The sequence below is a fragment of the Neltuma alba genome, unplaced genomic scaffold (assembly GCF_004799145.2).
Source record: "Neltuma alba isolate B1F8T4 unplaced genomic scaffold, ASM479914v2 tig00013801_pilon, whole genome shotgun sequence".
NCBI lineage: Eukaryota > Viridiplantae > Streptophyta > Magnoliopsida > Fabales > Fabaceae > Neltuma > Neltuma alba.
The window spans coordinates 3,218-29,202 of NW_021637919.1; the positions used below are offsets into that span (position 1 = coordinate 3,218).

General features: G+C 37.4%; 5 protein-coding genes and 1 pseudogene across 5 annotated transcripts; 1 reads left to right on the forward strand and 5 right to left on the reverse strand.

Moving 5' to 3' along the window:
* Positions 1-336: 336 nt before the first annotated feature.
* LOC114739210 (UDP-glucose flavonoid 3-O-glucosyltransferase 7-like) lies at positions 337-1,343 on the reverse strand (annotated as a pseudogene).
* Positions 1,344-5,090: 3,747 nt separating this feature from the next.
* On the forward strand, positions 5,091-6,596 carry LOC114739204 (UDP-glycosyltransferase 73B4-like). Its single transcript, XM_028927255.1, has one exon. It carries the CDS (start codon positions 5,091-5,093, stop codon positions 6,594-6,596), a length of 1,506 nt encoding a protein of 501 aa, XP_028783088.1.
* Positions 6,597-8,179: 1,583 nt separating this feature from the next.
* LOC114739206 (scopoletin glucosyltransferase-like) lies at positions 8,180-9,688 on the reverse strand. The gene has a single exon (XM_028927256.1). It carries the CDS (start codon positions 9,686-9,688, stop codon positions 8,180-8,182), a length of 1,509 nt encoding a protein of 502 aa, XP_028783089.1.
* Positions 9,689-14,983: 5,295 nt separating this feature from the next.
* On the reverse strand, positions 14,984-16,522 carry LOC114739207 (anthocyanin 3'-O-beta-glucosyltransferase-like). The gene has a single exon (XM_028927257.1). The coding sequence runs from the start codon at positions 16,520-16,522 to the stop codon at positions 14,984-14,986; it is 1,539 nt and encodes a 512-aa protein (XP_028783090.1).
* A 5,986-nt stretch (positions 16,523-22,508) lies between these two features.
* On the reverse strand, positions 22,509-23,447 carry LOC114739208 (UDP-glucose flavonoid 3-O-glucosyltransferase 7-like). The gene has a single exon (XM_028927258.1). It carries the CDS (start codon positions 23,445-23,447, stop codon positions 22,509-22,511), a length of 939 nt encoding a protein of 312 aa, XP_028783091.1.
* Positions 23,448-23,539: 92 nt separating this feature from the next.
* LOC114739209 (UDP-glycosyltransferase 73B4-like) lies at positions 23,540-23,998 on the reverse strand. Its single transcript, XM_028927260.1, has one exon. It carries the CDS (start codon positions 23,996-23,998, stop codon positions 23,540-23,542), a length of 459 nt encoding a protein of 152 aa, XP_028783093.1.
* Between the last annotated feature and the right edge of the window lie 1,987 nt (positions 23,999-25,985).

The window sequence follows — 25,985 nt, forward strand, 5'->3', positions numbered from 1 at the left end:
ATCGGTTATATTTTCACTGAGTAATATCAACAATAATTAATTAGAAAAACCATATGACGGAGCATATTTACAAATAGATAAGAATTCACCACTAATCTAACTCGTCTTCAAACTTAAAAGGATCCATTTCTGCCCAAACTTATTAGCTTGCCATACAAAGGGAGAGAAGAAATAAGTCGAAAGTGAGAGAGAGAGAGGGCAAAAAAGAAAGAAAGAAAGAGGTTATGTAAAATAGAAAATTAAATCAAGCTGAGATTAAAAAAAAAAATTCTTAACATAACAAAAATAAAAATAAAAAATTTCTGGGAAAAAATTGAGCCTCCTAGACTATCACCCCTACATTTCACATTTTTGGATTTGATCAAGTGGCTTAGCCTCTCTCCACCGGATAAGCTCGGTGATCAGTGCTGTTAAATTAGTGTGCGATGAGCCTCCCTCTTGAACTGCTTCTTTCGCCTTCTTGCCAGCTCCCCCACTCGTTTTCTCATCTCCATCGCTTCATCTCCACCGTCCATCACCTTTCTCACTGCTTTCTCTATACGATCTCTGGTCACCATCTTCTTTCCCGCCGTCGAACACCCACAAGGCCCACTCCTCTGTGCCCACCTCTACCCCGATCCCGTGCACCTCCGTTATCAGCTTCTCATTGTAAAACTGCTCGCTGTGCACCGGCCAAGTTATCATCGGAACTCCCGCAGTTATGCCCTCCACCACCGAGTTCCACCCGCAGTGAGTCATGAACCCGCCGATCGCCTCGTGGCCCAGGATCAACAGCTGTGGGGCCCACCCCCTCACCACCATTCCCTTGTTCTCGCGCTTCACCTTCCCTTCGAAACCCTTCGGCATCCATTTCTCTCTCTCTTCCTCTGTTTCGTTCTCTGTTATGTCCTTCCCTGAGACAACCCAGATGAAGTCGCACCCGGAGGATTCCAGCCCGCTTGCAATCTCGTAGAGTTGGGGTCGGAAAAAAAAACGGCAGGAGCTCCCGAAGCAGACGTAGAGCACTGAGTTGGGTTCCTTCGAGTCAAGCCAACTCAGGCATTCGTGTTCCTTCACCCGCCACGCTCTTATGCTCGCTTATGGCTCCTCTCTGTTTTCTCCTCCGCTGTTCTGTGAATAAGTCCGGCCGGCCCAATATGCCGAACTCTATGCCCACTGATCTTCTCGTAATGTTCAGCGTACTCGCCGTCAAGCTCCGCGAAGTTATTCATGATGATTCCATTGGTCTTGTACGAAGCTTCTATTCGCGAAACCATAGCTGAATTGAATTCCTCTGGAGGCTGAAAATTCATGGATATCTGGTGGGGTAGATCCGGGATTATAAAAGGACCCGAACCCGGCATGGCAAAAGACTTCAAGGAGTGGATGGCGCATACGCTGAAGAGGCAGAAGCTGTTGAAGGCGATGGCGGGGATGTCGAGTCGGGCCGCCAAATCGGAGGCCCACGAGTATACAAAGTCGACGACGAGGCAGTCCGGTGGGTTTTGGAGAATGGCGTCCTGGAAGCGTTCCTCGAGGATGGCAATGCCTTTGCAGACGCCAGAAAGAGTTTGGGCATCGACGGCACCGTCGAGGAGGTTCTCAATGCCATCGGGGATGCCGGCTTCTCTAGAAGGGAAGTGGAGGACGTGGAGAGGAGATAGGACGGGCGGCGGCGACGTCCTTGTCGACGGCTTTACGGAGGAGGAGGGCGTTGGCAGGAGTGGTGAAGAAGGTCACGTGGATACCACGTGCAGCGAATAAGCGAGCGAGTTCGAAGAGTGGGACCATGTGGCCGGGAGTGAGAAATGGAACGAAATAAAGCTTGAAGGGACGTTGAAGAGAGCCCATAATCTATCGATGCCCAATTTACCGAAACTCTCACTCTTCTTCGATGTGGTAGTGGCCGAGGACGGCGGATACGGCTTTTTATAACCAAAATTAATTAATACCCATGGCCTTATGCAAATCAGAGACCAAGAATAGCATATTAAAAATCAGTTTCTAAAAAAGTATTTCAGGCTTCTGTATATATCGTAAAATGTTTTCTTTCTTTCCATGTGTAAAATATATATATATGTGTCTGTGTTGATTTATTTCGTGAAACGAAGTACTCGTGGAAAGCGAGTGCATTCGAAAATATTTTATTATATTCTGTTAACTTGGGGTGATTATTGATCCTTGGCAATTGACATGCCATTGTTTTCTTTCCATCGACGGCTTTCAATCGCACGTGGCCCATGAAACTTCATACTGCATCTTCTATTTAATATAAAAACTAGTTTACTAATTTAAATAAAATAAAAAAATTAGTTAAATTAGTTATTTACAATAAATATGTGTTATTTTTCTAAAATATCCTAGTTAATTAAGTATTATCTGACAAAAATATTTAACATGTACAACTACTATAAGGACTATCTTAAAAAATAAATAAATATGAGAGACAAAATAAATTGAGGTTTTATGTTTAGAACCAAATTAAAAGTTAGATAGTAGTACTTTTTGCAAGCAATCTGAAGCTTTTCTTTTTGGTGAAAATCTCAAGGTTATTTTTAATTGAAGTTAATCCAAATAATCCAAGTCTAACTGTTAGGTTTAATGGGAAGAAAGGGAAGGCAGGCAGGATTTTAATGGAGGAAAAGGAAAGAGAAGAGAGTGGAGGGATTTTAATATTACCTTGTTTGGATTTATAAAAAAAAAAAAAGGGAGAGGAGGAGTTTTAATTTTACCTTATTTGGTTCATAAGGGGAAGAGAGGAAAAATATTTTTATATGGACAATTTTACCCTTATTTTATTTAACATTATTTAAAACTATATTCTATAATATTTTTGTCAGTAAAAATTATATTTTATGATTATACTTACAATATATAATAATAATTAGGGTTAAGGCACGCCTAGCATCCCGAACTATTTTTTCAGATGCACCCAGTGTCCGAAAGTAATTTTGGTGCATCCAGTGTCTCATACTAATTAAAACAGTGCATCCATATCCCGGACTAACAGAAAAGTTAAGTTTGACTGAAAAATCCTACATGGCGGACACGTTAGCACCTGTTGTGTATTATTTTGACGAGTTAAGGTGCGTCCAGCACCCCAAACTATTTTTTCAGGTGCGCCCAGTGTCCTAAAATAATTTTTGGGTGCATCCAGTATCTCAAACTAATTAAAACGGTGCGTCCACATCCCAGGCTAACAGAAAAGTTTCATTTGACTGTTACCTTGCTGATTCAACTAAAGGTTGACTGAAAAATCCTACATGACGGACATGCAGCGTCTAATGTGTATTATTTTAACTGAAAATTCAATTTTTCCTCCTCTTCTAACATTTATCTTCTGCCAGTTTTTAAACTTAAAAAAAAAGACCACCGATCCACCCTCTTAAATTCTGGTGCATGTACCACCTATTCAATTCCATCCTCGTCTTTAACATTTTATCCCATTTCTTCCACCACTCTAATCTGAAACCACAATCGCCGTCACAGCACACTTCCATCTCCATCTTTGTTAACTCTTCATCCGACTCGCATTTGCTTTCCTCCACGTAGAACACATTAAACTTCTCCTTGGTCACTCTGTTGACTTCGCCGTCGCCTTTCGAGAAAACACTCGCCACCACTGGGCTCGTCTCGGGAGCTTTAGTCAAAATAATACACATTAGACACCTACGTGTCCGCCATGTAGAATTTTTCAGTCAATCTTCAGCTAAATCAGTAAGGCAACGGTCAAACGAGACTTTTCTGTTAGTTTGGGATATGGATGCACTGTTTTAATTAGTTTGGGACATTGGATGCGCTAAAAATTATTTTAGCACACTAGGCGTACCTGGAAAAATAGTTCAGGGTGCTGAGCGCATCTTAACTCGTCAAAATAATACACATCAGATGCCTACGTGTCTACCACATAGGATTTTTCAATCAACCTTCGGCTGAGTTAGCAAGGTGACGGTCAAACTTAACTTTTATATTAGCCTAGGATATGGATGCACCGTTTTAATTAGTTTGGGACACTGGATGCACTGAAAATTACTTTAGGGTACTGGACGCACCTGGAAAAATAGTTCGGTGTTGAGCGCACCTTAACCCTAATAATTATTATATGTTTTAATTTTTATCTCTTTGTTATGTTATTGGCTTTTGACTGAACTCTTCAAAATATGACATGGACAATCTGTTTGTTATTATATTGACTTTGTGTCAGGTATGGGAAATGAGAGAGTAGCGTTTGCATCCAGAGAGAAGAAGAAAAGAGTTTAGGATGATATAGGAATATTAAAAATAAACATGGGCATAACCAACAAGCTGTTGGTTGAGGTGGTAGCAACCTCACCCTCATAAGGAGGAGAACACAAATTTGCATCCTGAGAAGCGCACTTATTCGGAGGGCTATTCCTTAACCGCTCCAAACCCAAAAGGGATTAGTCTCAAGTTCAATGTCCATAATGGTCACAACATGGCAAAATATTGTTCTTTCCCTTTAAATCCTCCCAATTTTGGAGGGGAGGGGAAGGAAATTAAAATCTTATAAAATTTTTCTTCCCTCCTAAAATTTTTATTTTGCCAAACAAAATGAAATGATTAAAATCCTTCCTTCTCCCTTTCCTCCTTTCCAAATCCTTCATACCATACACAGCCTAAACCACTTTATCACTATAAAATATGCCCCACCATGTTCTTACAAAGACCTCCAACACATTCATAACATAACATGTTAGTGTCAACTTTTTTCATCACTAATCAGCCAAACTGCTCTAACTCATGGCCTTTTTTTATTTTACAAGAAATAACTGGGAAGGAGTTTTCCTGAAGAATGCATAAACAAGAAATTGAACCACACTCAGATGTACGTGGAATAGTATTCATATAGCTAGCGTGCTCTTCGCGGGTTATTTTAATGGATGAGCAAATGAAAACGCATTCCTCGCGAGGCATGTATAGTTCTATTTCCGTGAATCATTAAAAAAATAAAAGTAATAAAAAAAATTATCAGCATAAATAAAATCAAGTTAGACGCCGACAGCATCATGGTATAGACACAACCTCTTCCTTGTTCAGTCGGCAATTGCAAGTTTCAAGCTCAACGTTTGACTGAAATAATCACCGCCGCCATGGACCTTTCCTCCGCTCGTCCTCTCAAAGTCTACGTCGTGCCATATCCAGGACCAGGCCACATGGTTCCTCTCTGCGAGTTGGGTCGTTTCTTCGCTAACAGAGGCCAACTCGTCACAATCATCACCACCCCTTCCAACGTCGGAAAATCCTTCCACAGTACTCCTCATAGCCATTTGCGATTTCAGACCTTCGATTTTCCTTCCCAAGAGGTGGGCTTGCCCCAAGGTGTTGAGAATTTCGTCGCCGTATCAGACGGCGCCGGAGCTGCCAAAATCCACATGGCCCTTCGTCTTCTCCGGCAACCCATTGAGGAATTCATAGAGAAAAACCCGCCCGACTGCATCGTCGCCGACTTCTTCTTCCCTTGGACCACGGATTTGGCTCAAAAGCTTGGCATTCCCAGGCTTGTTTTCTTCCCCTACTGTGCTTTCGCCGCTTGCATGATAAAATCCACCGGGGAACTCCTCCAAGATGATGACTTCAAGAAGACACTAAAATCCGACTCCGACCCGTTCATTGTGCCGGGGCTTCCCCACCCGATTACCATGACAATGTCTCAGCTTCCAAATCCTGCGAAACTACCCAAGGGTGTTGATGAGTTTGGGAAAGTTATGAAAGAAGCAGAGTTGAAAAGCCATGGCATCGTTGTCAATAGTTTCGCCGAGATCGACGTGGAGTACACGCAGCTGTACGAGAAATTCACAGGGAAGAAGCTCTGGCCGATCGGACCACCGTCGCTTATTCACAGGTCCACCGAAGAGAAAACTCAAAGGAGCCATAAGAGCGTGGTGGGAGAGCAAGAGTGTCTGAGTTTCTTGAACTCGAAGAAACCCAACTCGGTGGTGTACATCGCGTTCGGAAGCGCGTGGAGCTTCCCGGACAACCAACTCTACGAGATAGCGCGCGGAATAGAATCCTCCGGCCACAACTTCATCTTGGTGGTGTTCGGAAAGAGAGAGGACGAAACAGAAGAAGAGAGGGAGAAATGGATGCCGAGAGGGTTCGAAGAGAAGATGAAGAGCGAGAACAAGGGTATGATCATAAGAGGGTGGGCCCCACAGCTGTTGATTCTGGGCCATCCGGCGGTCGGAGGGTTCATGACCCATTGTGGATGGAACTCCGTTCTAGAGAGCGTGAGCGCCGGCGTTCCGATGATAACATGGCCGTTGTACTTCGACCATTTCTACAACGAGAAGCTCGTGACTCAGGTCCACGGCTGCGGTGCGGTAGTGGGGTGCGAGGAGTACGGGCTGACGGCGTACGAGCCGAAGGAGAAGTTGGTGACGCAGGACATGATTGAGAAAGCCGTGAGGAAGGTGATGGACGGCGGAGAAGAGGCGGCGAAGATGAGAAGCCGAATAAAGGAGCTGTCGGAGAAGGCGAAGAAGGCGGTGGAAGAAGGTGGATCTTCTCACAACAATCTCACGGTTTTGATTGAAGAACTCCAACGCTTCCGGCAATCTGAAGCTACCAAAGATACCGGCGGAGTACTCCAGAATTAGAAATCGAATCATGGATTTGTTTTTTTTTCCCCGGTTATGTGTGCTGGCTGCTTGGTAGGGGTCAGGTCACTAATGCATTGTGTGTGTGTGTGTGTGTTTTAACCAAATAATGCATTGTGTGTTCGCTAATGCTTCCTCTTATTTAATAAAATTGGTAAAACGTTTTAGGAATTTTTTTTGCCATGAAATTTAATCTTTCACCTGAAATAACTTGCCAAAACCTATATAAGCAAACAAACTACAGAAGATGTGCAATGACAAAATAATAATTCAAGTTTTTCCCCGGAAATTATATTGTTTTTTAATGTTTGAATATATGGGAAATTAAAATATTTAAAAAATAAAATAATTAGATTAAACTCAAAGAAATATGTACATAAACTTAAAAAATATTGGACAATAATGGGCAGAAGAATTGTGTGATTGATTTAATTAATTGAACATTCTTGTATTTTAAGATGTAATCTTAATATAGTAATTATATTGTTGGGCCGGGATATTAAACTGATATTAGTTTTTGTTAAGATTTGAAGTTAGTTGGTCAAGACCATGCATGAATTAATTAGTGAACCTAAGCTATATAAAAAGTCTATTGTGAATCATGTGTTATATATGAAGGATGTTTAATTGTATTCTCATGGCGTAAAAATTAAAGGGAGTTACTCGGCCTTCACCTCACGTGTTATTCCTGAATAATTTAGGGCAAATCACGAACAGTTTATTGTATTTATATTATCATATGTTGGGTTGATTAATGCAGGATGTTCATCATATTATTACCTTTCTATAATGTTAGTGTGCGTTGTTTAATTATTAAAACAATAATATTGTTTCAAAAAGGGAGCAAGGCTATTTTTGCCTCCTAAGTTTCCACAAAAGGGCACTAACTGCGAACAAGTTTTTTTTTTGGAGCAATGTCATCCAGGAAGTTGTAAAATCGGAGCAATCTTAACCTGCTCTAATAAAAAGTTTTTGTTAGGTCAGTTAGGTCCCGGGAGCTCACCTGGACAAGGACATGCCTCCAGGCTCAGAGAGCGCTTACAGAGGTACTTACAGATCATCCACCAACAAAGTCATCATATCAGCAACGGGATTCGATCTTATGACCTTGTGAATTATGAGCTGACTCCTTACCAATTGGACCAACTCTTGTTGGTTTAAAAAACAAAAGGGACTTGAAAACGAAGGTTTTTGCTGCTTTAATTTACGTGCCTGATAAAACGAATGAATAATGTTCAAGAATTGCAAATGATATTCCCTAAGCAAATAAATAAAAATTCACAAAAAAAAAAGGTAAAAGCTTTCATGCATGGAAAAGCTGCGATTAATATATAAAATTGATCTCTTTAATATTTTTTCCCCCGCTTCATGTGTTGATTGATTTCAACCTTTCCTTATTATCTTATTTTGCCTTATTCCACTCAAATTTTTTTTAATTAAAATCGAAATTAAACACGCCCACACAGATCCATCTGTTAACCTAGAAAAAAAAAGGCACACATAAAATCCAAGGCGATTACAAAATGATAATCCAAGGAGTTCCTAGATAGCCTTATTCATCCCTCTTTTAAATTCATTGCCTTCTATTCATGATCAATCCCAGCCTTTGTTCTCATAGACTTCAGCCTTTGAAGATCTTCAATCAGAGCCGTCAGATTCATTTGTGAGGACCCACCATCTTCTTCTATTGCTGCCTTTGCCTTCTCTGCCAGCTCTCTAACGCGCCTCCTCATTTTCACCGTTTCATCCCCATCGTCCATTAACTTCCTTACAGCGCTCTCTATGCTGTGCCGTTTCACTAGATTCTTCGTGGCATGCTCCATGATCATGACGCAATTATCTGCCCCCACCTCCACCCCAATCCCATGCACCTGCGTTATAAGCTTCTCATTGAAAAACTGCTCGCTGTGCAACGGCCACGTAATCATCGGAACTCCGGCACAGATCCCCTCCATCAGCGAGTTCCACCCACAGTGTGTCATGAACCCTCCGATGGCGGCGTGGTCCAGTATCAGTGTTTGTGGGGCCCATCCACGTATGACCATTCCCCTGTCTTCCCGCCTCATTCTTTCTTCGAACTCTCTCGGCATCCATTTCTGCCTGTCTTCCTCAGTTTCGCTCTCCGTTCGGTCTTTCCTGTGAACCACCCAGATGAACTTGTGGCCGGAGAATTCCATCGCACTCGCTATTTCGAGCAACTGTTCGTCGGTGAAGTAGGCTGCGCTTCCGAAGCAGACGTAAAGCACCGAGTTTGGTGGCTTCGAGTTGAGCCAACTCAGGATCTCGTCCTCGCTCACCACCGCCTTCAAGTTCCTCTCCGCCTTGTCCTCCGATGACCTGTTCAGGAGGGTAGTGGGGCCCACGTGCCAGACTGTTTTCCCCATGGTTTTCCGGTAATGCTCAATGTATTCCTCTTCGAGCTCTGCAAAGCTGTTGACGATGCGGCCATAGCACTTCAGTTCCGAGTCTCTGAACGATTCCATCATGGTGGTTACTCCGTTCGTAGTTTGGATGTAGTCTGGAAGCCGAGAAAAAGTCATGGTGATCGGATGGGGAAGACCCAGAAGGGGAAACGGGTCGGATTTGGAGCTTACAAAGCGGTGCGGGGAGTCAGGCCGCCAGACTGACTCCGACAAACAGGCGGCAAACAAGCCGGATCCATCGAACAACAACCGTGGGACTCCCAATCGGTTCGCGAAGTCAGAGGTCCAAGGGTGAAAAATGTCGCCGACGATGCAGTCGGGCGGGTTTGGCTCCATGAACTGCTCCATTTGATGGCGGAGGAGGCGCATTCCCTGGTACACTTTGGCGGCAACGTCGAAGTCCTCGACGCCGATGAGATTCTCGACGCCGTCAGGGAGACCAACCTCCTGGGAAGGGAACTTGAGGTTGTGGACATGGATTCGAAGGCCAGCAGCGTGAGCCTTGAGCAAGGAATTGTGAAGGAAGCGGGTGGTGGAAGGAGTGGTGAGGATGGTCACGTGCAGGCCACGTGAGGCGAATAGACGACAGAGTTCGAAGAGTGAAACAATGTGACTAGCGGCCACGAAGGGTACGAAGTAAATTTTCAAAGGAGGGGGATGAGCTTCCATTGTGAAAGAGAATGAGATGGATAAGGATGGTGGTTGTGAAAAAGTAATTTATAGACGATCAAAAATAGTTTGATCAGTACCGAAGGCTTAGATCAAATGGCTGTAGCGTCATTTGACCTTAACCAAGATTAGGAGTTTGATCCCGCTTGGAAACACAGGAGCACGGAGTGGTAGGCAAGATATCCGTTAGGAGATTCTTTACAGGTACCGTTCCTAATTAATTTAGGCCCGTTGAAAAGCAAATTTTTAAAAAAATTTCTGTAAGTTAAGAGCATCATAATTCATTTTTGACTAACATCTTCCCTTCTATTAATTCATTTACATCATTATAAGAATGTTCTTAGAATAAGTAACACCTTTTAAAGCAGTATGAACGAAATATGAAAAGGACTATTTATTGAAGTAAAAGAAGTCTAAAGATCCAATAATAAAAAAAATATTATAAGTATCTAATTCAAAATTAGGTAAAATTATAGGAATTTGCAGACTTATTAATTGAAAGAGAACCTTTTATATGTGGTTTTTTTTGTATCTTTATGATCCAACTTACAAGTCAAAACATCGTAAATGTATATTTTTAACAACAATATTACGTGCATCATTTTATTTATGAATAAATTTTAGGGAGAATCTCCCAGGAAAAAGTTTGGAATTAACGAATCTCAAGTTAAATTTGATAACAATATTTTAATAGGTTTTAACAACACCAGACTTGAAAATATTAACACATTTTTTTTTATTAGTGATTTAGAAACTCGAAGGTAGTTTTTGTGAGATTTTTCTTAAATTTTAGCTAAATTATTTTTTTGGACTGAATTTTAATTAAATTATATAGGCATCATCATTTAATTCAAAAATCTCATATGATTATTGACTCCCATGAAGCATGTGATGACAAAAAGTACGAGAAATTATGCATGTGGAAAGGTGTTGGACGATGACCCACCACAGCCAAAAATGTGCCCTTTTTGAACGGACCAATGAGTTTTACCGTTTTAAAAATTGTTCCTCGCATCTCTCGTGTCCCGGAAATTTTTTGATTCTGATGGTAAATTTGGTATCACATTTAATAAATAATTTTTAAATTTAATTCTTTGATGTGATTCCCCCAGTTATAACTTCACTTTTCAATATATAAAGCAGTGCTGGGTGTTATATTAAGTGCCATGAATATTTAGCTTATAAAATTTATTTAAATTGCATACCATGTATGTGTGTATATATATATATATATTTTTTTTATCTCTATCTTGCGTATGATTAAATCCTAACTCGACATATATATATTACTTAATTTTATTTTCATAATGAAGTTCCATTTTAACTATGATTAGGTCTCAGTATACGTTACTAGTGAAAGTTCATTATCTAGCTACATGCCAAATATTACTAGTACCACCCGTCCTAAATATAAATTTAAATTTATAATGCAAATTACACTATAAATTATATCTACAAATAAACGAGGTAAGACTGATAGGTAATACTACCTCCAGTTGTAAATAAAATATCTTGTTCGTAACATAATTTGTAATATAAACCAGATTTTATATTTAGGGCTTGAGATAATAATTTTTTTGGAGGGACACATATATATAACTCCTACTTTCTTTTTTTTGGAATAATGCTGAAAATCTTGCTAAACAAGGCACAAGGCCAGACAAAGATCAGCCTCCTTCATTTAATTTGTTTTTATTAAGAAAATGTTCTTAAAAAAGGTCAGCACGAATTTCTCGCGGGTTATTTTTAATAATAAACAAAATGATATAGTATTAGCTAGGGGTTACCTTTCAGATGTTATACTAGGATGCATTCGAAAGTGTATTGGCAGTTTTATTTCCTATAATGATAATAATAAAACAAATGATTATGATTTTTTTTTTCCTTCTTTCAGATCAGATGGTGATTATGATTATTTATGCATTTGTGTATTTTCTTTGGTTCAATCCTGTAAAAAAAAAAAAAGTTACGAAATACATCAATGGTAATCACTCCTTAGGAAGTATAGAAACTTAGCTTCCTCCACCTTATTCTATTGAAACATATCAAGAAATATGGAAAGATAAAAATAAAGTTGCATAAAATGTACGTGTAGAAGAAAACTGAAGGAATAAAAGAAAATTGTACCGGACTTGAATACATGTACGGACTTGAATACACACACATGGGAGTTATATATTTATAGGGAAAAAATTAGATATATACACAATAATAATTTCAACCAAATTCAAAGAAAATTTGTTTGCCTGGCAATAGGTTTTTGTGTTTATGCATGTGGCCTGGATCAGCTAGATTAAGATCGAATGATTTAGGTTTAATATTATTTTGTTTTTATAATTGTTAAAGGGTTAATATAATCTTTGGTCCCTATAGTTTTATCTCATTTTGGTTTTAGTCCTTATAGTTTAAAACCACAGGTTTTGGTCCCTGTAATTTTCTCCCATTTCAAACATTAGTCCCTATAGTTTAAGAAGGACCTGAACTCCAAAATAATGGTGTTAAAAATGCTGAGCTATCACTAACAGTGTTTATTTTCCTTATATGGCTTGATGACTGGACAAGGTGATGTGGAAAAAATACTGGTTGTGCTTTGACATGTAAATATTAAAAAAAAAAAAAAGAAATAAGGGTAAAACATAAAATGCATAGCAAGGAGCACCAAAAAGGATTTGAGAATGAAAGGGATTGGAGGGTTTGGTCAAGGCGGACCCACCTTTGTTATGCCGGAATTCTGAGCGGTCATCGGTGGAGACCAAGTTCCTAGTGAGCTTCCGGCGATGCCTCTAATAGTTGATTGTGGTGGTATTGTGGTTGTCTTTTTAACTGTGTTGAAGGGTGAGGAAAAATTTGTTATCTTTGATCATTAAAACCTTTTGCTCTGATTTGGAGTAGCAAAGTAAAGTAAAACTGAGGCTCTTCTTTATCTTTTTTATTACTATCAATTGTTTTGATTCCATCTCATTGTGGTCTTTTTTTGTTAAAATTTGTGGCTATAGAACTAGTCGTTCTTCTTCATGAAGTTTTGGCCTCTTTAAAGTGCGGTCTATATTTGGCTGATTATTGTTGCTCTGTTCTTTACATTATTTCTTCACACTATAGAATTTTGTTCCATTATTGCTTTGTTTTTTGTTTGGTTTTTGTGAAATAATTTCAGCCAAAAATGCTGATTTTCTAATCTTCATTATGCCTGTTACAGCCTTTTTTTCTTGTTTTATTTTATTTTCATATTGATATGATGTAAACCATTGTTAATATTAAATGGTACTGAGGTTTAGCATACCATTGTTAATATATCAATTCAATTAGTGATTCTTCCGAGGGTTTAGTTACAGTTACGATTTGGTACCCATCTTTAATAATTTTGATAATTAGTTTTTCATTTTTTTCCTGATCATCTGATCCTAAATATTTTCTATCTTCCATCTTTTGAACCCTAATCCTCAATCATTTTCAGGACTGAAAACATGGAAGAGAACAAGTACCTTTACTTAAATGGATTTTTTCAATAGTTAACAGCGAGGTGATGAAATTTGCTCCTGAAAAATACTTCCAAAAAAAAAAAACTAGAGTACTTTCACTTAACACTAACCTTCAAATTTAAGTGGCTAGATGTACCTAGAAAAATATTTTTGGATATTGAATTAACTTCAAAATACTATAGAACATTGAATATATTTAGAAAAATACTTTAGAGTGCTGAATGCATATTAATTTTCCGTTTATATTTATGAGCTGGTACAAAGCACAACCTAACCAATGATGATGATTATATCCCATCTACTCCTCAAAAGTTTTCTTAGCTAATGAGTTTTCCCGTAGCACCTTGACCAACCATCTTAGCAACACCCCTAACTTCCTCGTACTAATGATCAATACTTCTAACAATCACTGGTTTGCGGGAAAGAACCGTGCAAGCAGCATCCTATATATTGACGAAAATATCATCCATCGCATTTTTTACATTGTCCCCACAACAAACAGTACAATGAATGAGTAAAAGCTTTAATTTCATTGATGGAAAAAACAGTGAATAAAAACTACCCTTTTGATCATTTTTCCCCACTTAATGAACTTGAACATGATGTTTGACTTTTATTTTGCTCCTAAATATAAGACCCCAATCCACTTTGTCTTTCATATTTATGCATTTGTTCCCAAAGTAATCTTTCTAGCAATGATAGTTATAACCAATACACTTGATTAGCAAGGATATTTTAAGAAAAATAACACATATTTATTACAAATAACTAACTTAACTTTTTTTTCTTAATCTCTTCAAATTAGTCAACTAGTTTTTATAATTAGGACCAGAGGTAGTAATATATATGACATAGTTAAAAACAGTTGAACGACCAAATATTTGAAATAATGCTATCTCTGTAATTCAAATTAAACTACAGACTAAATTTTATAATACTTCTGGTCTTTAATATAAGAACTAATTGACTAATTTGACTATATTAAAAAAGTTTGTTGATTAGTTATTAGTAATAAATATGTGTTGTCTTTTCTAGAATACCCTTATCAATAATGTGTATTAGATAAAATTATCATTTAATAGGATCTGTAACATATGCAACTACTATAAGAACTACTTAAAAAATGGATAAACATGAGAGATAAAGTGAATTAGATTCTTATATTTAGAACCAAATTGAATATAAAACTAACCTTAATTAAAGACTGAAAGTAGTATTAAGGATAGAGATGCAGTTTAGTTGACGCGTTTATTTGGTCAAACTGCCATTAAAAATAATATAAATGTAGTAACCTAGACCAATTGTATCATTTGGTTTTTCTTATGATTTACCGTTAAATATTTTCTATCAAATTCCCTTGCCACACGCACACAGAACACAGAAATCTTTTTTTTTGTTGAGATGAAGGGCAAGCGAAAGCTTGGTAGAAGATATGGATGACATACAGAAATCAAGTTCCAGATGTCATCTTAAGAACTGCCGAAACAAAAAAGCACACGCACAATGAAATCCAAGATGATTTAGGCGAAGAGGAGCTGAAGAATTCCCAGTCGGACTCATTCATCACTACTTCTCTCTTCTTCTTTTTTTTTTGGTTACAAAGAAGGCCAAAGCCCAATAAGCAAAAAACTTTATCCTATACCAACATTGCCATCTAAATCCCTCGTATGATCAGGAAAGTGACTTCCAGCTTTATCTTTCTGAAAAGCAGATCTGACACCTAATTCCACTTCCGCTACATTCCTCCAAACTCCTTGTCTACCAAAACACGATCTAGCGAGCTCATCAGCACATCCATTTGCAGACCGCCGAATCACTACTTCTCTCTTTTAAATTCTCCCTCTTTTGCGTCATCGATCCCACCCTTTGTTCTCATAGATTTCAGCCTTTGAAGATCTTCAATCAGAGCCGTCAGTTTCCTTTGTGAGGACCCACCTTCTCCGATTGCTGCCTTAGCCTTCTCTGTGAGCTCTCGAACGCGCCTCCTTATGTCCATCGCTTCATCTCCACCGTCCATTAACTTCCTTACAGCTCTCTCTATGCGGTCCCGTTTTACCAGATTCTTGGTGGCATACTCCACGTATATATTTAGGACCCAATCATCTGCTCCCACCTCCACCCCGATCCCATGCACCTGCGCGAGAAGCTTCTCGTTGAAAAACTGCTCGCTGTGCAACGGCCAAGTAATCATCGGAACTCCGGCACAGATCCCTTCCATCAGCGAGTTCCACCCGCAGTGCGTCATGAACGCTCCGATGGCGGCGTGGTCCAGTATCAGTGTTTGTGGGGCCCATCCACGTATGATCATTCCCCTGTCTTCCCGCCTCATCCTTTCTTCGAACTCTCTCGGCATCCATTTCTGCCTGTCTTCCTCAGTTTCGTTCTCCGTTCGGCCTTTATTGTGAACCACCCAGATGAACTTGTGGCCGGAGGATTCCATCGCACTTGCTATTTCGAACAGCTGTTCGTCGGTGAAGTAGGCGCCGCTTCCGAAGCAGACGTAAAGCACCGAGTTTGGTTGCTTCGAGTTGAGCCAACTCAGGATCTCGTCCTCGCTCACCACCGCCTTCAAGTTCCTCTCCGCCTTGTCCTCCGACGACCTGTTCAGGAGAGTAGTGGGGCCCACGTGCCATACGGCTTTCCCCGTGGTTTTCTCGTAGTGCTCTATGTATTCCTCTTCGAGCTCGGCGAAGCTGTTGACTATGCGGCCATAGCAGTTCAGTTCCGAGTCTCTGAACGAATCCATCATGTAGGTTATTTCGTTCGTAGTTAGGGCGTAGTCTGGAAGCCGGGAAAGAGTCACGGTGATCGGGTGGGGAAGACCCGCAAGGACAAATGGGTCGGATTTGGAGCTTGCAAAGCGGTGCGGGGAGCCTGGTCGTCTGACGGACTCCAACAAGCAGGTGGGAAACGATCCGGATCCATCGAAGAACAGCCGCGGGATTCCCAATCGATTCGCGAGGTCGGAGGCCCAAGGGTAAAACAGATCGGCGACGATACAGTCGGGGGGGTTCTGCTCCATGAACTGCTCCATTTGATGGCGGAGGAGGCCCATTCCACGGAAAACTTTGGTGGCGACGTCGGTGTCGTCAACGCCGACGACATTCTCGACGCCCTCAGGGAGACCAACCTCCTGCGAAGGGAACTTGAGGCTGTGGACATGGATGCGAATACCAGCAGCCTCGGCCCTGAGCAAAGGTTTGCGCAGGAAGCCGGCGGAGGAAGGGGTGGTGAGTAAGGTCACGTGCACGCCACGTGAGGCGAAGAGACGACAGAGTTCAAAGAGAGAAACAATATGACTAGGGCCCACGGAGGGTATGAAGTAAATTTTCAAAGGAGGTGAATTAGCTTCCATTGTGAAAGAGAATCAGATGGCCATCCACCATCGTGGTTTTGAAGATGGAATTTATAGATGACGATAAAATAAATAAATAATGAAATAAAAAGAAAAATAAATCGGCCGTGTCTTTAGAATAGAAGTTGGCTACCGTTTGGGAAAAAGACAAATATGTTGACTAGATATTTATATTCGAACTTGTGATATTTGTGTTGAAATAATATCTTTTATGTGTGACTTTTGATTTCTTCGTAATCAAATTGATCAGTCAAAACTTCACAGGTATGTCCATATGATTCTTTGGCCCAAATTTTAGTTAAATTATATAGGTATCATCACTTAATCATTCGAAAATATCGCAGTAGTATTTTTATTTTGATAAATGGTGAAATGACAAAAGAAAAGAAATTAGGCAAATTTGTGGCAAAAAAATTCTCTCTTTAAAAGTATCATTGGTGAGAGATATCTAAATCAATCTAGTGGTACTCTGTGCTTTGCATACAAATTTATCGAATTCCTGTAACAAAAAATTTCAACTATTCAGTTAATCTGTCGTGTTAACGTTATTACTTCTATATGAAAAATCATATTCACCGGTAAAAAAGCTATTTATTTTGTATTAATAGCGTAAAAATAATCTTATAAAGTAAGGACATGATAATAGTTATCTAAATATGTCAACTAGTACGTGCAGGAATTTAATTAAGGATGGAGAGATCAGAGATGTAGACCACCCTTTTTTGGCCACCGTAGATCACTCATTCCTTATGTTCACAAGAAAAAGGGAATAATGGAAAATTTCAGAAAAGATAACTTGAAATTATATTTTTTCAATTCAGGCACATCATAGGAGTGAGCAAAATCGAACTGTAACTGAAAACCGAACCAAATTCAATTTCAGTTTTTATTTTTTTAATAATTTGGTTTCGGTGTTTGGTTCGGTTAGTAAACAAAAAAAATTAGGTTATAACTGAAAAATCGAAATAAATATATTATATATTTATATATGTGTGGGTTTATGTGAACTCTTTAAATATATTTATATTCAATAAATATGGTTATAATAAATATTATTATAATAAATCACATTAAATGATGAAATATTTATTAATTAATAGTTGTAATTGTGTTTTATTATTATTACTAAATTAAAATCACTTTCTTATTTATATATTTCAGTTAATTGGTTAACCAAACTGAAATATTTTGATTAATTCGGTTTCGGTTCGGTGTTTAAAATTTACTCTACTCGGTTAATTCGGTTATCAATAATAACCGAACTGAAAAACCGAATGCTTACCCCTACACATCAAAGTTGAAAGTGATAGCAGAATAGGTGGTGTCTGATATGATATTTTGTAAATATAGTTAAATGATTAAAATGTCTTCGTATTATATTTTTTTAAAAAAACAACTATCAAACTTGTCATTGCCAATATATTTTTGGTCATTGATTGTTCAACGCTTGTAATTAATAGTTTACAGCTTGGTAATAAATAATTTATCACTGTTAATATATTTTTTATCATTTGCTATACTTACCATTATCAATTCAGAATTTGTAAATAAACTTTTTGATATAAGGGTCTTTTAGCCATTTAAATATATTTGCAAAATACCATATCAGTCACTACTTTCTCTTATGTCATTTTTAACTCTTAAATACCTGATTTAGAATATTACATTTGTCAGTTTCTTCGTTTATTATTTTCTCTAGAAAAATAAATACAAATATGAATATTTGTGGGGAAAATAATTTGATGTTAAAAAAGCGATTATTATTGTCGATTCTCATTATATTTGTGGGTCCCCACCCCACGTCCCTGCCTTCCCTCTTTATCCTTTTTGTACGGACCAATGAGTTTTTCCGTTTAAACATTGCTCCTCGCGTATCTCGCGTCTCCGAATTTCATTGATATTTTTATGGGAATATTATTTTAAAGGATTAAATTTAATCGGTCAAATTTGAGTTAGCCTCACGCCCAAGAACTTTGTTTCAAGAGAAATTCTTAGGTAATTTGGGAGTACCACCTCATTTGAACACTGTCTAATTAAATCACACCAAATCAATGTATGGCAGGCCCACATGTCAATCTACGTGGCACATTTTCAATAGAAAAAATTTTATTAAAAAAATTCTGTTAAAATTGTTTCCTCTTTCCCTTTTTTTTAACACAGCTCACTTGCATTTCCTCAAAATTTTTAAAATCCATCTGGCCCCATTTTGTTTTGTTGCTACTTAGTTTGTTGAAGGATGAAAGATGAATAAAGGAGCTGGAGTGCGGGAGAGCAAACATAGCTCTCATAATCTTAAGATTCGTAGAGTGCTCATAGATGAGATCATGTTCGGGTGACACTCTTCAAAGAGCTTGAGCACAAGCCAACCTTGGCTAACAAAATAATGGCGTAGGCGGAGGGCATTGTGGCGGCTGAGGTGTGGTGAAATTGGGGAGGATGCAATATGAGTGGGAGAAATCGAAAAAAGGGATTTACAAAAAAAAAAGAAAGAAAGAAAGAAGAAACAAATGGATTGGTAGGATGAGCACGATGAAAAGAGGAGAGAAAAACTGGCAAAGGATAGTGAAAAAGGAGGAGTAAAGAGAGTCCGGAAAAATGGGGAAGGGAAGACGCAGAAGAGAGAGAAAATTTAAGAGTGGTGTGTTTTAAAATGGGAGAGAGAAAACAATTTTAACAGAATTTTTTAATAAAATTTTTTCTATTGAAAATGTGCCACATATATAGACTGACATGGGGGCCTGCCATCCACTGATTTGGTATGATTTAATTGGACAGTGTTCAATTGAGGTGGTACTCTGAAAGTACCTAAGAATTTCTCTTATATCTAGTGAGAAAGGAAAATTTCTGAAATTATATTGTAGCACTAAGAATTAAAAAATGAATTAAAAACATTTTTTTGTGAATCAATTTCTGGCTCATTTCACACGTTACGAATTTAAAATAAAAAAAAACGTGTTGATAACATTAATTAGAGACTTATCATTTTTCATTAGGGCTTGTTATTCTCACAGGAAGTGTTGTGAGTGACCTGTAATAGGTAAATGAGTTAACTTTTTTTTTTTGGCATTATAATACTACCTCCAGTTCTTAATATAAGACATTATCTTATTTTTATTTTAGTCTTAAATATAATATCTCAATCCATTTTGTCTCTCATATTTATGCATTTTTTTCTAAGATAGTCTTTTTAACAATGATAGTTCAAGCCAAGACGCTTGATTAGTAAGGATATTTTAGGAAAGACAACACCTACTTATTACAAATAACTAACTTAATTTCTTTCCATAATCTCTTCAAATTAGTTAACTAGCTTTTATAATTAGGAACGGAGATGGTATTAATAAGACATGCTGGCTCAATAATCATTCTTAATTTTATGATGTAAGTGATTAGGGGGCTGGGCTGGAAGCCGCCGGGAATTCTCCGGCAAAGAGTTCTTCTTCTTCTTCTTCTTCTAACAAATGCAGGTATATGCGCCTTTTTACTTGAATTTCATTACCGAGAAGACTATAGTTAGCAACAAAATTGTATGGCTAAACTGATTTATCAACAAAATTTTATTGCTAATTCACTGTTTGAAATGATAGTAAGACCATTCAAGAATTACTTTTTAATCATAATTTACATAATATGAGTGAAGTATTGTAAAAAAGAACTCTTGACAAGCCTAGGTCAGGTTTTTATGGCCAGGTTCTCCCCTCATTACTTTATACTCCTCTGATTCTTAATATAGGATCCAATTATTGAATTAGTTTTGGTCCTAAATATAAGACCTATTTTTCATATTTATCAATTTTTCTAAAGTACCCCTATGGATACTCCTTCAACCATAATCAAGTAGAAGAGGGAGAGGGGATATTAAGAAAGATGATTATGGTATTTTAGGAAAAACGTGTTACATTTCTTATAATTAACTAACTTACCTAACTTCCTTAATCTAATCAAATTAGTTGAATGAGTCTTATATTAAAGACTGGAGGAGTATTTCGGTGAACTCTCGTGCCCTTCCCTTCGAGGCGTATATGGAAATCCCATGTGTAATAGAACCACCCTTCCAACTTATTTGGGCATGTTTGAATTGGGGGAAAAAAATGATTTGGTAATTTAGAGAATAAATTTTCTCAAAAGCTTAACGATATTGCTTTTCCACAAATCATGGTTTCAACTCTCCAAACCATGATTTTTAGTTCATTAATTACTTTTTTTTAATGATTTTTTCGAATTTTTGGATGGAATCCCCACAAAACATTGATTTTTGCTTCAAAAGTGGTTGTTAGAGTGGTCACAAAAAATACACAATTATATATATTAGATATTACGAAAAATGATTAAAAAAATACCTGTTGAATTTCAAAATGATAATTAGATTACACTGACTATTCTTGTAATAGTTTTGACTATTATTGTAATGATTTTTATATATCAAAATCTCTCAAAATCACCTATTTATCATTTAAAATTTAATAAGCATTTTTGGTCATTTTTTCCTGAAATTATTCACACATGATTCTAAAATGATTACAAAAACATTCTAGTTATTATGCCTAACTCCTGTCTTTAATATAAGAATTAGATAAGAAATTTAAGTAGATTAAAAAAATTAGTTAAGTTGGTTAATTATAGCAAATATATGTTAACTAATTTCTTAAACTACTCTCTTTAATTGTGTACATTAAAATTATTGTACATTGAAATTATCTCTTAGTGGAAACCCCTTACAATTAATAAGGATATTTTACCCAAAAAAATTATAAAATCCAGAGAAAAATATATTAAAGTATTATACTTAGTATCAAATATAATGTCCAATTAGTTTTTATATTAAGTGCTTGAAGTAGTAGTATGTTATACTATCTCTGGTCCTAATTATAAGATCTCGTTTATAGATTATAAACGAGATCTTATAATTAGGACCGGAAGTAGTACTTACATATGTTTGTTTATTTCAAAGGAGGTTTCTATGGGTCAATGTGAAACCTTTTTTTCTTTTTAAATATTCTTTCTACTTCATCTCGCGTTGACATATATTTCAGAGGGATCTAGTTTGGATATTCCATATTTTAAAATAAGGAAATATGTTTACATCCATTTTGAAAAATAAATAAGATTATTGTGTATTTTAATAAAAATATTTTTTTAAGAACTTGATTTTTTTTCCCGACATTATTCTAATTTCTTAACATAAAAGCTGTTTGGTTTAATTTACCAAATTTCTTAGGAAATAAATTTTCCAAGGAATACAGGCGGCATAGTTTCCAAGAGGTTTATAGTTGATTGCTTGATTTATATATACTTCAATTCTATTCTATGAAATAAATTAATCCTTCTAAATAAATAAGTTTTTTTAATACCATTTTGTTTTATATTAATTAAAACATGGTAAAATACAAAGGAGCCTATTACAAGAAGGTACACTAATGCTTTGATATATATATATATTTATATATGTTGCTTTCCCACAATGTGGTTAAGATCATCATGATGGAGGGGCGTATATACATGGACTAGCCTGAATTGAATTAGTCATCAATGTAAGGTCTAGTCTAAAGAAGATCTCAATCTATACAAGGGAGCTTATGATTTGGTCTATTCCAGTAGATACTTGAGGTTGGGTTGGATTAGACTTGATTAGTCAGATTGTTTGGACTAGTCCGAATAATCCCGGATCTCAATTTACTATTTTTAAAAAAAAAAATTCAAAGATAAGATTTTAACTTGGTAAACATGATCTAAGAGAACAATAATCATATAAAACTCATCCCAAAACATTAAAACTTAATTATAAATCTATAGGAATGTCCAGTAATACACAACAACAGTAAAAAGAAACATTGAAGTTATGAAATATGGAAGGAAAAAAAAAAATCTAGTCTAATCACTTGTTCTATAACTTGGTTCAGGGCGACCAGCTGTCATGGTCTTGTCTGGTTTTATTATGGAGCTTATTCCAGAATGAACCAAACGGTATTTGCTAACTCAGTAACTCCTATGGTCTGGTGACTGTTGCTTTCCTTTCTGCTCTGTTTCGGCCAAGATCTTCTATCAGCAATGTTAGATTCTTCTGCGACGACCCACTTTCTTCGACGGCGGCTTTCGCCTTCTTCTCCAGCTCTTTCACTCTCTTCCTCATCTGTTCCGCTTCATCTCCGACGTCCATTATCTTCTTCACTGCCTTCTCTATCCGATCCCTACTCACCACCTTCTTCCTCTCGTGCCCGGCGGTGACGGTCCACTCCTCTGACCCGACTTCTACTCCGATCCCATGCACCTGGGTTATCAGCTTCTCGTTGTAGAACTGCTCCGCCGTCAACGGCCATGTTATCGTCGGAACCCCTGCACATATCCCCTCCATCACCGAGTTCCACCCACAGTGGCTCAGGAACCCTCCAGTCGCCTCGTGTTCCAGGATCAAGGCCTGGGGGGCCCATCCCTTAATGATCATCCCCCTCCTCTCTCTCTTCATCACCCTATCTTTGAACCCCATCGGCAGCCATTGATCATCTTCATCATTCTGATCTTTCCTGAAAACAACCCAGATAAAAGGGTGGCCTGAAGATTCAATCCCAGAGGCTATCTCGTGTAATTGTGTATCAGAGAAGAAACACGAACTTCCAAAGCAAATGTAAACCACTGAGTTCGGTGGCTTCGAGTTGAGAAAGTCCAAGCACTCATGGTCGCTCACCATGCTCTTCATCCCCCTCTCAGATTTCTCTTGATCGGTTTTGTTCACCAGAAAAGAAGGTCCCAGATGATAAATCTTATAGCCCATGATTTTCTGGTAATGTTCTTTGTATTCCTCTTCAATCTCGACGAAACCGTTTACCAAGCGACCATAGCTCTTCAACTCGGCCCCTCTGAACTTTTCCATCATCATCCCGAAACTGTCAGGTGTTTTGACGTAATCCGGAAGCTGGCATAATGTCATGGTGATCGGGTGAGGAAGACCCGGTATGAGAAACGGGTCGGACTCAGACTTTGCTTTGTGGTGGGGCGAGTCGGGTCCTCTCACAGCCTCAATCAAAGAGACGGCAAAAACAGAGTATCCGTCGAAAACCAACCTGGGAATTTGCAATCGGTTGGCGAAGTCGGAGGTCCAGGGGAAGAAGGAGTCAGATACAATGCAATCGGGGGGTCAGATTCCATGAAATCCTCCATACGCTGCTGGAGGATGCCGAAGGCTTGAAAGAACTTGAGAACGCTATCGAAGTCGGTGGCCTGGAAGAGATTCTCAAGGCCGTCGGGCAAACCCACCTCTCTGGAAGGGAACTGAACACATTGAAAACGAAGAAGATGACTGTGATCGGAGACCGCCGAAGACTGAAGAGAGCGAGCGTTGGAAGGGGTGGTAAGGATTGTCACGTGGTGGCCACGTGCGACAAAGAGGCGAGAGAGCTCGAACAGAGGAACCATATGGCTTGGAGTGAGAAAGGGGATGAAGTAGATTTTCAAAGGGGAAGAAGAAGAAGACGACTCCATTATTGGATTCTTGAGACTTAGCTGCCACAATGGGTACGTACATGCCACTCTCTATTTTATGCGGGCATTTGTACGGATCAGAGGTACTCGTGGAGCTCGCATGCAAGAGCCTCTAAATATTTTACATGCACGTGGGAACATTTTTAAGGGTTTTTTTTTTTCATTCATCCTATTAAAGTAATCTGAAGGTAATTTGAAATTTCGCTATATTAAAGTAATGAAAATGGTGAGGCAGAAATTTAATTGAAGGGAAGATCCGCGGAACGCACGAGTTTGGGCTTAAATTTGTATAGGCTTTTTTTTTTACATATATACCATAAACAGTAATTTGTTTTACTCAGATATTATAGCATGAAAAATATTTACTGAGATACTATACTTCAAAATCGTTCAAGTAGAGATCGAGTTTAAATTTATAAAGAATTTATTCTTATTAAGAATAAATACAGTGAGTCTCACATTAAAAATTGTAGAACTTGTTCTTATTAAAAACAAGTTCAGCGGGTTTCATCTTAAAAAGTGAAGTTGTTCACACCTTAAACAACTTTGGTTTTGTCTTTTAGCATCATTGTGTTTTTTTCTTCAACTCCTTCGTCTTTCCATTATTCTTCCTCCTCTTTAAGTTTCTTCCTTCTTTTATAAGAGAGCTAGTGGTGTGTGCTGCTTTCTTGTATCTATGTTGTTTCAACTTAAAATTTGATTGTTTTTACCTGATTAAGGTACATTCTCTTTATTAACTTTTTTCTTAATTTTTACATGTATTTTCTTACATAATGGGAAGAATTTTATATTTAGTCATTTTATATATTAAGTTTGTTTAAATTTTTATATTTAATCATTTTTATATGTTGCCTTGTAGACCTTGTATACATTGAATTTTAAGTTTGTCACTTGTCTATAGTAAAAACAATTCTTCAAATACTACATAGTGGGAATTGAGTTTGACTATAGTATTTGGAAAAATATAAAAGAAATATAAAATTCAATGTATACAAGGTCTACAAGGCAACATATAAAATGACTAAATATAAAATTCTACTCATCATTTAAGAAAATACACATAAAAATTATAAAAAAAGTTAATCAAAAGAATTTACCTTAATTAGGTAAAAAAAATCAAGTTTTAAGTTGAAACAAAACAGATATAAGAAGATAGCACACACCACCACCTCTCTTACAAAAGAATAAAAAAACTTAAAAAGGAAGAAGAATAATGGAAGGACGGAGGAGCTGAAGAAAAAAAGACAATGACACTAAAAAACAAATCAAAGTTGTTAACAACTTCACTTTTTTAAGGTAGGATCCATTGAACTAGTTCTTAGCAAGAACGAGTTCTACAATTTTTAATATGGGACTCACTAAACTTGTTCTTAGTAAGAACGAGTTTTTTATAAATTTAAACTCGATCTTTGCCTGAACGATTTTGAAGTGTGTATTCTCAATGAATTTTTTTATGCTAAGATATCTGAGTAAAATGAATTACTGTTTATAGTATTTATCTAAAAAAGCCCTTTGCATATGTAGTGTATGGCAGAAGGAACATGATCAAAATGAAAATGGTGAGGCAGACAATTTAATTCAATGAGAATGGTGCGTGGCATAAAATTTTACAAACCTTGATCATGATTTTGAATCTTTGAAGTCTCATGTTCACAATCCTCATTTTGTTCCTTTACTTCTTTTTCTTTTTTGCGTTTCACGATATATTAAACTTTTGAGAATTAATTATATACTTGGTTTAATTTGTACCTTAAGCCATTTGATAGGATTTATCTTTAATACTACCTTCGGTCCTAATTATAAGAGTTAGTTGACTAATTTGAGGAGTTTAAGAAAATAAGTTAAGTTAGTTATTTGTAATAAATATGTGTTGTCTTTCATAAAATATCTTTGCTAATCAAGTGTATTGGTTGAACTACCATTATTAGAAGAATATCTTGGAAGAAAATGCATAAATATGGAGAGACAAAATGAATTAGGGTCTTAT

Bases quoted from the DNA above. Each gene is read 5' to 3' on its own strand.
- LOC114739204 (XM_028927255.1), top strand. From the start codon at position 5,091: ATGGACCTTTCCTCCGCTCGTCCTCTCAAAGTCTACGTCGTGCCATAT.
- LOC114739206 (XM_028927256.1), bottom strand. From the start codon at position 9,688: ATGGAAGCTCATCCCCCTCCTTTGAAAATTTACTTCGTACCCTTCGTG.
- LOC114739207 (XM_028927257.1), bottom strand. From the start codon at position 16,522: ATGGAAGCTAATTCACCTCCTTTGAAAATTTACTTCATACCCTCCGTG.
- LOC114739208 (XM_028927258.1), bottom strand. From the start codon at position 23,447: ATGACATTATGCCAGCTTCCGGATTACGTCAAAACACCTGACAGTTTC.
- LOC114739209 (XM_028927260.1), bottom strand. From the start codon at position 23,998: ATGGAGTCGTCTTCTTCTTCTTCCCCTTTGAAAATCTACTTCATCCCC.